This window comes from Gallinula chloropus (genome assembly GCF_964237585.1).
Source record: "Gallinula chloropus genome assembly, chromosome: 2".
Lineage (NCBI taxonomy): Eukaryota > Metazoa > Chordata > Aves > Gruiformes > Rallidae > Gallinula > Gallinula chloropus.
This window is the reverse complement of record NC_140086.1, coordinates 21,804,578-21,821,146: the sequence shown is the minus strand read 5'-3', so window position 1 is coordinate 21,821,146 and position 16,569 is coordinate 21,804,578. Positions and strand designations below refer to the sequence as shown.

The 16,569-nt window shown below is 36.4% G+C and overlaps 1 protein-coding gene across 1 annotated transcript in view; it reads right to left on the bottom strand.

Annotated features, from left to right (window-relative positions):
- Positions 1–2,524: 2,524 nt before the first annotated feature.
- The window catches only part of LRP12 (LDL receptor related protein 12), a gene marked incomplete at its 5' end in the record, with an annotated part of 49,496 nt that continues 35,451 nt past the window's right edge, over positions 2,525–16,569 (bottom strand). Inside the window, 5 exons of the mRNA XM_084259972.1 lie at positions 2,525–3,482; positions 5,949–6,081; positions 6,732–7,833; positions 11,631–11,833; positions 13,462–13,597. Coding sequence (XP_084116098.1) covers positions 2,619–3,482; positions 5,949–6,081; positions 6,732–7,833; positions 11,631–11,833; positions 13,462–13,597 — 2,438 coding nt within the window. The 3' untranslated portion in view covers positions 2,525–2,618. The remainder of the gene's footprint in view (positions 3,483–5,948; positions 6,082–6,731; positions 7,834–11,630; positions 11,834–13,461; positions 13,598–16,569) is intronic.

Genomic DNA, 16,569 nt, shown 5'->3' with positions numbered 1-16,569 from the left:
TATTATAGAAAATAATTCCACTGTGAATCATTCTGACTTTTCTTCAAATTGCCTAGTGCTGTAGCACAGCTAAACCAAGAATCACTTAAATGTAAGATTAATCTAAGCAGCTCCAAAACAAGAAGTTAAGTAATGTAACTCAATGGAAGCCTTGGGAAAAAACAAACCAAACCAAACCCAACAACAAAGGACCCAAACAAAGAAAAAAATAAACCTAGTCAGTTACTGATGAAAATTTGATTACTTCCTTTAAATTCATTAAGAAAAAAAAAATCACTGCAACAAATTAGCCTCATACAAATATGAATTTTATTTACAATTTTCCAAACTTTTCAATCAAATCCAACTTCTCAGTTAAATGTGTAGCATTTCTCCTTTAAAACAAATGAAACAATGTGTTCTTTTTACATCTGCAATATGGAGTCCATAGGTACATGCTATTTGGGGCATCTAATGCAACAAATTCAGATACATGTGTGAAGACTCTTTCTTCAAAATGTATCTGCCTTGGGGAAAAACATTTCCATAACCACTTTCTAATGACAATTAGTTAGGAAGGTTTAAGACCCCAGTATTTTATACCAGGACATACTGTTCACATGTATTTCAGGGTGTGTTACCACGTTCATATTGCAAAGTCGCCTGCTCTATAAGCAATGCCACTGAAGTCAGACTAAAGATTACCCACGGATTTAGATATTATTCAATGTGAATAAAAATGGCCATTGATGACTTTTACTCGGGTATGTGTAATTATGGGCCAATTTGTACCTGATCTGGTACCAGTGTGATGTGATCTGTTCTGAAACTTGAAACCGCATAGGTCCTTACAATAAAATCTTTTACAACTGTATTGCACATAAGTTCCTCAAAAGCACAAATCTACATAACCTTGTCCTGAACTCGGATTCACCTGCTAACTTTCGTGAATAAAATCAACCAGATAGTAAAATTGTTTATTTTTCTCATCCCAGCGTCTGTGAAAGAAGAGAAGAGGGAGAAGATATATACACTTTGGAATCCATTCAATTATTTGTTTCTTCTGCATGTGATTTGTACTTCGGAGATGAAGTTTTTTAAAAAATAAAAATAAAGCCAGACAGACCTTGGATTTATCTTTAAAAGTACCTCAAAAACATAACAAAATTTCAATTTTGATACATATTAAAATATTTTAGTCAGTTCTGCCCGACAGCATAACACGACAGAAATGCACAAGACTTTAAACATGCTTTAAAATGACATTCAACAAAGTATTTAAACTTTAATAAATAGCATACAATCACACACAAATACATTTCATACTGGATCTTTAAGCCTACTAAAAACAAGACTGGCAAAGAATAAATAAAACAGTAGTTGACATTTTTGTTTTTTAAAAGGTGTAGATTCTTGTCACGCTAGTAGCCACAAATTTACCTGTTTGTCACAAAATGGGAAGTTATGAGCTTTTTTTCCCCACCGATCTGTTTTGCTCGAACTTGTAATCTCACTGAAAAAAGACACTAAAAGGGATTTCGATTTTTTTCTTAAACAACCAGTCTGCAACCAAGTAAACCAGTTTTTAAATACAACGAATAAATAGGGGAATTAGTAAAGCAACTTCAATTGCAACAAAAATGCATCACCCCAAGAAAAGAGCCATGAAAATATATAGCCATTGCAATATTAGACAATAGTACTTAAAGTGATAGTGCTTGTGCACTAAGCTCATTAGAGACCTTAATATGATTTTAGTGCAAATCCCTTGAGTCCAAACAAGCTTTACACCCTACAGTATTAGGGAAAGATCTATTACCAGTTGGAACTTACTCTGTAGTGTATTTGTACATACCTGATATTTTAAAGAACTAACACATATTGTAATATCTTCAGCCCTGTTTTACTTCAAATTGGAAAGACTAATGACTGGGGATTTTACATACTATTTGGCTGTACCATACAAGATTGCAGTTTAGGAAAGTCAGTGCCGTAAAAGCTTTTGCCACCAGTTTACCTACTGTATCTAAATTTCACAAATCATTGCATTTTGTACTTCTGAAAGAAAAAGAATGTTCCTGGAGAAAGAGTCTCCTCCCTTTAGATAAGTTCACATTATGATGAAATTCAAGATTATTTAGACAAAATGTTGTACAAACTCAAAGAAAAGTACATATTTTACATTAACAATCCTTACCAGCATTTAGTATATTAAGTTACAAGTATGTTGGCAATAATACAACAGAGTCAATTCCTAAAGGAAAATAATTCTGTACAAATTCACCTGTTAATATGGGGTTAAACAGGCAGCCAATGAGTCTTGAGCAGCCATGTTTCTGGTTTTAACTACAGTACCAGGATAAACTAAATTTGAAACTAACCGGGATAACTTCAGTTTAAAGAGCAATCAGATTATACTGGACACACACATCGTGTATTCAGAGCCATTAAAGTTCACTCTAGTAGTTCCATAGCGTCATCCAGTATAAGAAATGTTTAATCAACCACACAGGCTAAAATAGTTTTAACATAACGTTCTCCTGGATTTTTTAAACTAAAAACTAGTTTTAACTGTGAAGTACAAAACAATGACAGATATTGCTCCAACTTGTACACAATCTTTCCTAAACAATCCGTACCTAGCAGAGTAATAATGCCTCATCGTCACTAGTTTCATTTTTCACTGTTGCTTCTAAGCAAGTGTCAGGTATCTGGGCAGTGTGAACGATGCCACAGCTCTCACAGGGGCCATCTCGACTGCATGACCTTACACCGTGATGTGTTGCACTGTAAGGCTGTCTAAGCCCTGGTCCTTGATCTGAGCTGAGATCAAGTAGAGGTCTTGAACAGTCATTCACGTCAAAGTCTGATGCTACATCAGAGACTGGAATTAACATTTCAACATCATCATCCTCTTCTCTTCCACTTACCACATTATCAAGCTGTCTCAAAGGACTTTGGTTCTGATTCACTGAGCTTGATCTCCCTAAAGTAAAGCGCACCCAGCGTAACCCTTGAGTCATACGACTTAGTGCGCTACTGAGCTGGTGCCGTGCGGGACTTGTGCTTGGGGGGTCTACACTGGTCACTTCTCTTCCACTATCCGTGTTACCCCTACTGCTGCTCTGAGCAGAGGAACTCCCACACGCTCCCACTGTGGCTTCTATTGCTGTTGCAGGTGGGACTTTCTGAGGCAAGGTGGCAGCAACACCACCAACTGCTCCCGCTGTGTCTCTTCTTTCGTTTTCTGTGTCTGTGTCATCAGATTCAACAGAAAACAGACTTCTGTGAGTATTATTTCTTTCAGCTTCTCTATTAGAACTTTGGTTGGCAACATCATCTCCATCCGCTGAGACCAATGCCAATGATCCAGAATGACGAGACCTTGCAAAATTAAAAATTCGATTCCAAATGTTACTCGATCTACCAGCAATAGGTAGTCTGATTGAGGTAAATCCAAGCTGAGATCGTACTGCCAGCCTCAGGTTTTCCAGAACGGAAGCCTAAATGAGAAGATAAGCAACAATCAAGCATTGACAGTAAGGTGGCATTGTTCTAACAAAAAAATAACAACTCTTGCACAAAACATCATCGAAGTTAAACGTAGAGTCTTAAATTTTAAAAAAAATGTTGTGCCTTTAATCTTAAGATATGGTGTATGTAGCAATAGGCTGTTTTAAACCAAAGCAGGTATGAAAGAAGTCTAGATTCTCTTGAGGAAAAAGAGTACAAACAGGGGAATGAAGTAGAAATATGTATGGAAGTGGAGTAAAAGAGCATTTCAGTACATAAGGTATGGTTATGCCCAAATCCAGGACCTCTAAATAAACAAAGGCACTATAACCTCTATATGGAACACTGGCTACAGAAAAGGAGAGCCACAGACCCAGTGCAGAAGGTATAGTACTATAGGCAGGAAGGCACTATCTATTACATACAATCTTCCCAAGAAGATAAAGTAGTCACCATGGATTTTAGAGCACAGTACACAGAAATGTGCCTCAATAAGTTTGGGATTTAAAAATTAAATCTCCTGGAAAGATTTAACAAGGTGACCTTTCCTTATCCACTACCATGGGGCTGCCTAGAACAGCAACTAAATTAAATGTCCGCTGTAGCAGACACTTAGACTTGCACTTTGATTTCTTTTTTCCCATTCTGGCATAAACAGTTATTTTCAGTTTCAAAATGCTTTAATACTTCTGTTTGATTAGAATTATCTTAGGCATTCTAAATCATGTATTTCCCAAATGTGGTATACATTTTCTTGTCATTCAGCTATAGAGCAAGGTGTGCCTGAATTCTGCTGCTTAAAACCTTGTATAACTTGTAAATGTCAGGAATATATTAACACCTTATAGAACAGTACCTCAGCTAAGTGGCCCAATTCAGAAAGTCTTTCAAATTCCATCATATTTCAGTTCCAAAAAAATATTAAAATATATTCAAACCAACAGTGGTTAATTCAATTTAAGTCAAATTAAGAAAAAGGAAAATTTCAGCAACTGCAGAAATCTTTAAATCTCCAGTAGCAATCACTGGCTGCAGTCACTACATGCAGAAGATTTCATATTAGTAAAGCCCAAGATCTTCAGGACAACCTCATCGGGTTTCATGATGAAAAACGAGTCTGAGCAAGCTAAGTTTGTCTCTAACTGTTCCTAAATGTGTTTATGTGCCCCCATACAGGGAGATGTGCATGGAATGTTGGTTTGTTGCGAGCTACCTGTACCAGAGGATTTAGACATCTGAGCACGACAACTGCACCCTCTTACCAGACCTGAGTTAACCCTCCCTCAAGCCTTTTGTGAGCATAGCTGCATCACAAACTGGTGAAGCTTAATTTGAGAAGAGGACAGCAAGCCAAATCTGTGAAAGTATGAAACTGTTTTTAAACAGAAGCAATCTTTAACTGTGATAAGCCATCCATTAAGATTGAGTGATTGTATACTGTTCATTATAGGCATTCATTAATAAGCTTATTAAGTTTTAGTGCTAATTTAGCTACTAAAAAATCGTAGCAATATCTTTTTGATAGACTTCAAAGTCTGTCACGCAAATTGCATCTTATTTTCCTCTTTTCCTCTGCTAAGTCCTTTGTCATGGACCACATCTGTTGTTTACAAAAATGTATGTGTGAAAGAATAAATTAAACCTGTGGCAGAAGAGATGAACTGAGATCAGTTCTGATCAAAACGAAAAAATGGATTCCTCTTGCTAGTGTCTTGTAACTATTATTCTTACATACTCAGCAATATTAACAGCAAGTTTTGCTGTATCAAATGCATCATACAATACAAGTTAATGCCAATTTTCATACAGCACCACAGCAGGATTCCTAGATGGAGTCTTGTCTTCTATTTGACGGAAGAGCATTATAACTGAAAGCCTTTTTTAAAATGAAAAAGTTTTTCTGATAGAAATTCATTTATCAACCAAGTAAGAGTCTTGCTAATAATCTGAGAATAATGATGGCTAGACCCTATTAACTCCCATCAACCAGCTTCTACTTTGTTACTCATTCCTGTTAATTTTATATATTACAGCCTTTTCTACGTATAGTGAGCATGATTGTACCTGAACGCATGTGCACACTGAATATGAACTACCATTTTGCATCAGAACTCTATTCTTCTTTCCCAAATTTCGAAGAGTAATCTTGCAATCTTAATTTACACAACATCAACACAGAACATACAAGTAGATCTGCCAACATATTACTTCTTATACAAGAGGGATTCTACAGTGTGCATTAGTGGCATTCATTAACAAGATCAACAGCCTGCAAAGGAAACTGTGTGGTACTACCATATCATGATTTTATCCAATGGCTAATCCTTAGTGTAATAGCACTGCTCTGAAAAGAAAGGAAATGCTACAGAACAAAACCAATGCAGATAAAAGGTAAAGTATCTCTGTTTCAGTGTCCTTAAAATTTAAATGGTCTGCCTGTTGTTTTGGAATCTTACCTGATTTGGTGAACAAACAGGAAAATCTTCAACTGGTGGAATTAAACCCTGGGCAATTAACTGTCCATAGGATGGAGGAGCTTCTCTTCTTAAAAGTTCAGCCTCAACCCTTGACAAATGTGTTTCAAATGATCTTTCAAAGAGAAAAGAAATTTCATACCACATGACTGATGTGTATTATATTTTTAAAGAGATCAGACTAGATCAGACTATTATAACCTGAAATAATAAATTTCAGTACATGAAGTTTTATTAATGGAATTGGAAATTAATTTACAAAGAATACACAGGAAGTCCTTGCAGTCATTCCATGGGTCTGTCCACCTGAGACAATAACAACAAAACCAATCCAACAACAATAGATTCCTAACAAAAAAAAAAAAAAGAAAAAAGCATGGGCTAAATCTAAAAAGCACCATGAGAGCAGCTTATTTTATTTTGTAAAAAACTGAAGAATGTGCAATCCTAGTGTGAGATAGGCTAAAACAGAAAAAAAGCCCATACTGTTAAATACAGAATGGAGATAATTGCAGAAACATAGCTTTTCTGCACTTTCTTTTTTGTAACATCTGAAAGCTTAACTCTGAATAGTTAAGAGATCAGAATACTTCAATCTCCTTTTAACTAACCTCTTTTTACTGTCCAAATATAATAAAGAGAAACACCTTTAAAAATCACATGCAACAATAACTGTACGTCAATAAATACGTTTCAAGTATAACAACAAAAGATAGGAAAAAGTTTTGTTTAAAACTTGAAGTTCTTGAGATCTGTTCTACTTACCTTCGCTCAAACATCCTGAGTGAGTACAATTTACAGGTACATCCCAGTGCAATGACAAGCAGCAATCCACAAATAAGACTCCCAATGACAGCTGCAGTTATTACTCTAGTGGGCACAATGACAGGGCAATTCTCTTCATCACTGCCATCGCCACAGTCATCTTGAGAATCGCAAACCCAGCTCTCAAACACACAGCGGTTATTTTTACAATGAAAATTTCCTGGCTGACAGAAGAAACAGTTCTTCTCATCTGAACCATTCGGGCAATGATTCTGGTAGTTGCAGCGGTCGGAACGAGGGTAGCAAACACCATTTCGAGAGCAGGGAAATTCATCTCTTTGGCACATGGTGCAGTTGGTTTCATCCCTTCCATTTGGACAGTGCCAGTAGCCATCGCAGCGCTGCTGCTCTGTGTAGCAACCCCAATTTCCACCACATGGAATTTCCCATGGCAAACAAAAGCCATCTACTTGATAGGTGGCATTGAATCCTCTTGCAGCGTTCACTTTGTCAGCACAAAAATGCACTCTTATCTGTCCTGAGGATGAAACAACCGTGAGGGGAGCATGAGAGTCAAATGCTGTTAGCACACGTAACAGTCTCCGTGGATTCTCCTCTAATCCATCATATATTTTGACATAGTCTCCATAACCGGTACCATCAAGTTTAAAATCAGTGAATCGCAGAATTACTTTGCGATGGTCACCAGTGTCTATCAGCCAGGTGCAGTTGCTGCCAGGTGGATAGAAGTCAGGATAGTTGGGAGAACTGAAAGTACCGTAGAAGTATTTTAACCACTGCCCACATGTTGGCACATCACAGTCTATTTCGTCTCCTAGGTCAAGACAATCAATGTTACCATCACATTTTAAAGACTCTGGAAGGCAAGTGTAAAGCTTGGTGAAGCGAGAAAGACACTGGAACTGATTGTAAGCACAAGGTTGAAAGGAAGCAGCTGTTGGAGGATTAGCTTTGGCACAGATTTCTTCGTCCGAGTTGTCTCCACATTCATCCATATTATTACACTTCCAACTTTCTGGAATACACTTCCCATTAGCGCAATGGAACTGGTCACAATCACAGTTTGGCTCATCAGATTTCCCTGAAAGAAAAAAAAAAAAAAGGAAATAAAAATACTATCCTTTTAGAATTTAGCATTTTATGGTTTGTTGCATCTTTATACGTTGCACTAGGTATTTAGGTATTTCAGAATGGCAAAACAGCTATTTAAATTCTCTGTAAGTCATTATGACTTTCAGTAAGTTTCAAGATAAAACAGTTATTTCACGTCAAAATTCTGTCAGTGTATCAGCATGAGCCTCATCCTTAGCTGCTTTCAGTCAAGTAAGTTCAACCCAAGCAAGAAAACAATGCTCATTGATACTGACTGAAAAATCTGGCTTCTAAGGTGCTAAAAATAAGGCAGAAAATTACTGCTTCTGTATTTTGAGTGATACAGAGGAGAGAAGCATTTTGTACTGCATTACTGGTTACCTCCTCAAATTTTTTCTTGTAAAAGCAGTCAGATCTCTCTCCCATTTCCATACGTTCCTACTGTGTACCAAAGGTTCTATGGCAATAGAGAAGCTGACAGAGGAAGATTAATTACTACAATCAACCAGACAAACCTCTCTCCTCACCTTCTCCCACTGTTTGCCCCAGCCCTTCCTCCATCAACTAAGTAAATGCAGAAACACACACTTAAAACATAGAAAACCATATAAAATTATGCTGTAAAAGTTAAGGAGCTAAATAGTGTTCCAGAAAACATGAAAGTGTGGTGGTTTGGGTTTTTGTGCTTGTTTTTTATATTCTGTGGGGGAAAAAAATCCAGCAGCGAGATTTCTCAAGAAACTATTGTCTATAGTTACTACATTACTATTACATTACTACCACACTTGTAATATCAGGAATAATTTTTTAGGGATTCATTTATGAAAATTCCAACCACATTAAACACTGAAGCATACCTGGAAAGCAAGCTATTTCAGATCTGTAATGATTTAGCTGAGTCAAATACTGCTGTACCATTTAAAATTGCTGTGATTTCTAGAAAAACATGGTACAGACTGTAAAATTGGCTAGGAAACAAATTGCCATGCTTGATCCTCCAAAAAATTTTCAAAAACATCTGCAATGCAAGTGGTCCTACACATAGTAATTTGGTAGCTACATTAGACAAATATATACTAAATCTAAGTATTACTATATTTAGGGGTTTAAAAAAGAAATGGAAAAAGACAGCATGATGAACTCCACTGACTTTCACAGAAGCAGCAGGTTCTGTCTTGCTTTACAACAGAACTATTCAGATTGGAAGGATCTCCAGAGTTCATCTAATCAAATCATGCACACAAAGCAAGGATAACTGAAGTTTGATTGGGTTGTCTGGGGTCTTGTCCAATCAAATATTTGCAATGTTCCAGTGCTTAACCACACAGTGATAAAAGTCCTCGTATCTAGCCTGAATTTCCCTTGCTGCAACTAATCTGCTGTGATAGATCAAGTCATATCACACCTCTGTTCTCCTTTTTACCACTTTAGTATCTTGGCATTAAAAAGAATTACTCTACCTTGAAATACTATTTTTTTAATAAAAGGTGCAACATCAGCATTTTTAAACTTTCACGAATGCTACGGTTTTGAAAAACTGAATGCAGGAAAAAAATGAATCCAACAAGAATGATAAATGTTATAAGCACTGCTGAAGAGATAAATGTTATAAGTACTGCTGACAGTAAAGGAGAGCAAAAGTTATGTGGTGACTGTGATTAAATTTCAGAACATGTTTATTTCTGTAAGAAACCCCCCCAAAGAACAGACCGAGTATAAACTATATGATCTTCTTGTTCTGCTATATACACATACGTTACATATATCCATGTTGCTCATAACGTTAGTATGGCAAATACTTAGTATGAAGCTTGGCTTTTAATTTCAAACTTGTAAAAGTGAACTTCTAGACTTGATCTGCCTAAATTGAATGGCTATGCCCCACAGGTGGAAGACAATACAGTAGACTGTGCCTGTCACTGAACTTAAGTACTGCTTATACTCTACTTCAATGCTTCCACCTTGCAGAACCTGAAAAAAGCTTGAGTAGAAAGCTATAGCACAGACTTGTAAATATTAATGGCAATGTTGTAGTACCAAACCACAATATTGTTTCAACCTAAGCTCTTCCTTCTGAAGGCTTTTAAACATCTTAGAAGAGTCTTTCCACTTCATCCTGATCCAAACACACACACACAAAAAAAAAATCAATCTAAAACCAAAGTATTTTTTTAAAGACTTTTCAAAATGTCTTATGTACTCAGTTTAGACCACTCACTGCATGATGCTTGCAAGGAGAAGTTATGTAACAGAAAAAACTGCTTATTGATGAAGATGTTAGGGCTTCTTCCAAAAGGGGTTAATCTTGAAAGAATTTCCAGATTCGAGGAAAAGAGAGGAAAGGATTTTCAGGAAAATTCTACAAAGCCCGTGGCTTCCCTGCCCATTCCGAACCCTTATCCAAAATGCTCTTCCTTCTCAGAGCCCTTCAGGTAGGAACACTGCTTTCCCTCTGTGCCTAAGGAGGAAAGGGAGATAAGCAGAGCAGAAGCCAATGCCTCACACAGGTTAACAGCGTGCATGTGGGCAGTTAGCAGAAACAGCAGTAGAGGACTGGACAGTGGCTTTTCTTTCCTCACGTTTTTTGGTGAGACAGTAAGCAAAACCTAGGTAGAACATTGCCCTGAAAGTTAAGCCAGTATCAAACGCATGGCTGCGTTACTTCTGCCAAGACTTGCTAAGCTGCAAAGGAGCTGAAGCATAGAGGAAACTTTATTGTGGGCTAGAAAACTGGCAATAAAAAGGGATAGGCCTGCCTGAAAACTTCAGGTTTGTGATGGTGGAGAAAGAGTGCAGAAATGAGCAGGGGCAAGCACGTCTTATGCTGGAGCAGATCAGGGCTTATTTTGCTGAATCTTGGGTGAACAGTTTTGAAAATGAATGGCAGTGGATAGGTGTAGCAGGATGAATTGTTTTATGGAAGAATTTAAAAAGTGCACAGAGATTTGTAGCAGATGAAAGAGTAGAGTATAGGCATACACTGAAGAAGCAAGAGAAGGTGAATCATTACGAAAACAAAGAGAAATTTAATTGAGTATTTTTAAGGCGAATCATTATGAAAACAAAGAGAAATTTGAGTATTTTTGATGATCAGGACATAGAAAAACCATGACCATATTGTTATATAAAAACCTAGCATCATATTAGGGCACAAAAGAGTGTGGAGCTAATGACTCGTGACTGTCTTCTTCCTCTGCTGGTAACAGCTACCAGAGCAAGAAGTTCAAACTAGTACTACTGGTAAACAGCTTATGTTGCATACTTCAATTACCCAAGAAAAAATTTGCATGTAGGAAACCAGCTCTATACTTGGCTAGAGGTATTTTCCATGTTAATCAGTTTTTAACTGTGGGTTGTTTTCTAGAAGTGGGAAAAAAAATGATGCAAATGTAAAAACATGCCACCGTTTCTTCCTTCTCTTGCCCTATTCATGCTACTCAGAAGTTTACCCAACTATTTTAACAACAAATTTTATCCTGATGAAAAATTTTCAAACCTTAAGTTATTAAAAAAAAAAAAACCCTCCCAAGTTGCCTAGAATTAAAAGTGAACTTTCCCACCACCCCCAAGCACTGACTCTGTTTATTACTGTGAACACTAATTCCCGCTTTGAACAGTCAAGTTGTGCATGGGATCAAAACAGTCTACACAACATATACTTCCAGTAAGTTTTAAATCAATTACAAGAATTGTATATACCATACCCTGCTAAAAAGGAAGTTGTTCTCAAAACAGAAAACAAAAAGTAGAACCATAAAACTGAACTAGGCATTGTTTGGAACATACCAGCAAAGTAGACTAATCTGAAGCCTTTTCTGGAGATGCTATCGTCTGAATGAAATCTGATCCAAACATGATCCTGTGAAGAGATGTATGGTGAAGGAATGGAGGAGCCACATGCTCTATAGCCTTCAACATTCTTGTAGCTTCCAATTGTTAACCAATCTGAGCTGCATCGTCGTGATCCCTGAACATCAAAATCTTGAAAGCTGAGGGAAAGAAGAAAAAAGGAAAAAAAAAAAAACAAACTCAGTTAAAATGCATACTAAACTGGGTAATACGAAAGAGGATCAGGCCAGGTTGGATGGGGCTTTGAGGGTTGAAACTGGATGGGCTTTGAGGTCCCTTCCAATCCAAACCATTCTAAGATTCTAAGCTGATGAATTGCTACACACAAAAATAGTTAGCTATAGGTTCTTTTCTGGCTGGAATTAAAAGGAGCAACTTCTCTACCTGTGTAAGAATAGGATTTAGTTTTGTGGTGGTTACTTTTATTAAGACAGCAAGAATCTGTTCTGCTAACCTAAATATGATATCCACTACTTAAAGAAGCTAAGTTTTGCTATAAAAAGCACGTTAAGCCTTCATCAAAAAAAGAAAAAAAAAGAAATAACTGTTAATGAAATTGTCTTTATGAGTCTCATTTAATGACTTTATATAATATTAAGGAGTTTTACTTAACCCAATTTCCATCAGAACTTTAGCTAATGTTACACTTAGCCAACAATATGACTTGATATTACAACTACTGCTAAATTGTTCAAAGCTATGACTTCAAATAAGAATTGCTCCCAGTTGCACTACTCTGTTACCCAATGGGTATGTCATGGATTGGCTACAGCTATATCAAAACCTGCTGACATGGTAACGAAGTGTGAAGGGGAGACAGTCTGCACAAAACAGGTCAGTACAGACGAACAGAGCAGTAAACCAGAAATGAAATGTGAAATGTATGCTGGGTAAAATGAGTGGAAGGAAACAATGAGAGAGAGAATAAAAGAAAAAAATGGAAAAAAGAAAATAAAAAGAGTTTTATAAAAAAAAGTATGAAAAAGTTTAGAAAGCATTCTGGTAGATAAACAGCTCTACGTACTTTGCATTTATGCCAGTTTAATATTTAGTAGTAAGACTGTTTAAATTAAAAACCAGTACTTCAAAAGAGTAACTGATGTCAAAGCAAATACTTCATAATGAAGAGCAGCTTCTTAGGTCAGCAGGTCTGTACTGGAAACTGAAGTAAATCTGCAACTAATGCAGTTTCACGACCAGCCTGTGAAGCTGTACTAATTTGTATCTTGATGCTAAAACAAGCCTAGATTTCCCTTGTGGCTTTAACGGAGAATGAACTCATGAGAACTTGAGCCCACAATACAACTTTTTTACCTTACTGCGTTAGAAAAGTTACAAGGAACATAAAACTGTGAGGAGCTCCCTGCACCAACACTCAGCATTTCAAAAACTGCAATCCTATCTATTCATTTCCTATTTATACCCATAAGTCTTCATTGGGCTGAAGTATTACGAAATTTCCCCTACACATTTTTCAAAGCAAAATTCTTGTATTTCAGGGACTAAAAAAAAACCCCAAACATATAATTGAGCACACAGAAACTTTTTCTAGCTGCCAACTTTCCAGTTAAAAACAAATGCTACCTGGCTGTGTTAAGAGCAAATCAAATACAAGAAAAGGCAGAAAACCAAACAAAAGACCCTACATTTACAGGGAGGAAGAGGAAATTGGTACAGTCACAATGGGCAGTTAACACATCTAAGCCAATAATTCTTCCATTCCCATATTTAATACAGGATATATATATATCTATACACACACAATTACCTTATAGTAATGATCTCCCCTGGGTTTGCATGGATGTACCAGCTACAGTTGATTCGGGCAGGATACTCAGAGGGCCACCCTGGACTTGTGATTGTCCCGCTTGGTGATCGAATTTGTTCTGGAATATCTCCACAAGCTAAAAAATACACATACATATTTATATATGGAAAGCAACTTGATTAATGCCATTTTTTATAAAGCCAGTGGGAAAAAAAAATTAAAAATCAATCAACACTTATCAGGGAAAATATCCTACTGAGTTAGATGAGGCAGCAATAAGTGATGTCTAACAGAGTTCATAATGGACAGAGCTCACAAACTGTCAACCAAAACATATTTTCCAATGTTGCCTACATTGAATTTTATACTAACGTCAGTTAGTACTACAGATTAAAAAAGCTCACTCTATACACACTTCAAGAACTTTACTAATGTGAAAGATTTTATATTTCCTAATTTTATCTTTAGCTTTCACAAAAGCTCAGTTCAATTTAACTTTGCCTTTACACTTTAAACTGAAAAATGCATTACAAAGTGAAAAATAAAATAAGTCAAGTAGTTGAATTTCTGTCATAGGAAGACCCAGATCCTGGCCTTCATTTAAATACCCCTTCCAGCCCTTGGCATGGCAATGATCTTCATACATATGATTCCAACGCTTGGAAAGCACTGAGCACGTTCTGCAGCACATGTCATTATACAGACATTAAAAGTTAGGTTTACAAGTCATTATTCTTAACAGGGACTCAAATAACTACATATCTGATGATGGACTAGAAAGCTTATGTTTATAGAACTAATTCCATGCAACTGAAGTAACTCAGCTATTTGCATTCTTACTGTTAAGTGTAGCTTTCTGCTTTGGTCTTAACTCGGCTGCTTGTTCTTTTCACTAGCATGTCTGCAGCCCTGCTGATGTTATTTCAAGCAATGCACTTATTAGTTTTGAGATTTTGTTTCACTGTTGGTTTATTTTTTTCCTTTTTAGCAGCCTTATATCTAACACCCATCATGAAGCATATTCACAATTGTCACATAAATAGGAAGTCCATAATATTCTCACTACAGAGCCTGAAATTACGAGGAAGTTCCAGAGGTCAGAAAACATTAAAAATTAATTGCCCTTTGTGCTTTTATATTTCCTAATTGCTAAACCAAAACTTATGGGCTCTCAATGTTTACTGGTTTAATACAAAATCTATTAGAAGTGAGGAGGCATTTTCATTATTGTCTGTTGATCAAAAGCTTTTAAGGTTTTTTTAAATTCTGAGTATGCATTTGGTTAAAATAACAAATTGGAGCTGCCACAGAACAAACATAGTGAAGAACAAACTGCATTTGTAATACTGCAAAAGTTCTAATAATACAATTTGTGAACAGGACTGGGTTTTTCTTTGTATTTTTAGCCACAGTCAAGCTTTTAAGATAGTTTTTCAAGACTGTGGGGACCCGAAATTATCAACTAGCTCCAATACAACTAAAAAGTTATATTGTTAAATTCTTATTATTACTTAAAATAGTTCTATATGGCATAACAAACACATTTCTAAAAGTATTAAAGACAAAAATGCTGCATTTTCTGTATTAGCATAAATATAGAAGTCTATCATCAAAAATAAACCACTAAATTTACTGTTTTCACTTACAGCTCTAAGAGAATACTGCTTTAAACATTTTTTTTACATTTAGAGTTTTATTCATGCTGCACAGTTAAGTATAAACGTACTTCAGCTATGAAATGTAGGACATGTCCTAGTATCTAGGGATAAAAAAAGTCTCAGAATACAGAAAGATATTGTTTTATTTGAATATTTAATTAACTATTCCCTGGAAACTTCCTGGTTCAGTTTTGAGCAAACCCTATAGATGGTGCTGTAACACCAGGATATTTTGGAATACACTCCTGCTTGAATGTACTTTACATCTGTTCAGACAAGAAATGGAAAGACACCACAGAAAAATGAGTTATTCACAATTAAATGCTGAAGTAAAAGAGCAATTTTGCAGAATCAAAGCAAAGACATATGCAAAAAAATTAGAAGAACGCGCAAAACATTTTGTACCAAGCTTGCAGATGTTGGCAGGCAATTCCATGCACTACTTGGTTACAATTAAATTAGCACTCAGCTTAAAGTAAGTTGCCTTCAAGTGAAATTTATGCTATTACAACATTCACCTGGGCTCTGATATTTACAAACTGACATGAGATTTTGTCACTGAGAACCTCTAAGAAAGCTTTTAGATTTCCCTGACAAAAACCTTACACGAAAATATAAAAATAATCCATTCAACATTATGAAGTTCACCTCCAAAAACTTCAGCATGCTATACATATATGTACAGCACATGGCTGTTGAGTATGAACCTCCAACACTGCTAGGAGCTGTAAATTACTGTGCAATTAGCTTTTGTAACTTCCTATGCTGGCACAGCATGCCCTGACAACTATAAACTCCTCAATCCAATTCTGGCAGCAGTACAAGCAGTAAGTTTTACTTGTTACATGAGCTTGCACAGAAAAAATTCCACATGGGAAACCTCTAAAAACTAAGGTGGTACTGCCACAGCACCATGAAAACATCCAGTTTTACAGGGTTTTTTTAGCCTTTGTTTGCAATACCAGCCATACCCCTGAATCTTCTATAGTCTTTTCCTTAAGATGGCTTTTCTGTGTTTCCACTGAAGCTAATGCTAAAGAGTTGAGGGCAAAATATGACCATTTATAGCACCATCCAATATGGGCAGATAGAAGCAAACTAAGGAAAGCATGAGGAAGCAAGGATGATCCAAGGCACTAAAATACAGGGTAGAGTATTGTGCTTCTCCTGCAGGAGGAGGAAAAAATAAACTGAAGAAAGTGTGGGGAGTTCAATAAACAGAAGAAAAAAAAAGGGAATGGACTTGAAATAGGAATTACAGCTTCCTTAATTGAAAGTTGGCCAGATAACCTAAATGTACTTGCATACTTGGTATACATTCGCACACTGAAATCTCTTTACTTCTAACTCAGGAGACAATAGAAATCTCCCATTTGCTTAACATTGTGTAAAGGTCAAGATCAACTGTGTAGAAGCTGCACTTCAGAACTGCTGTCATTGAGAGAGAATA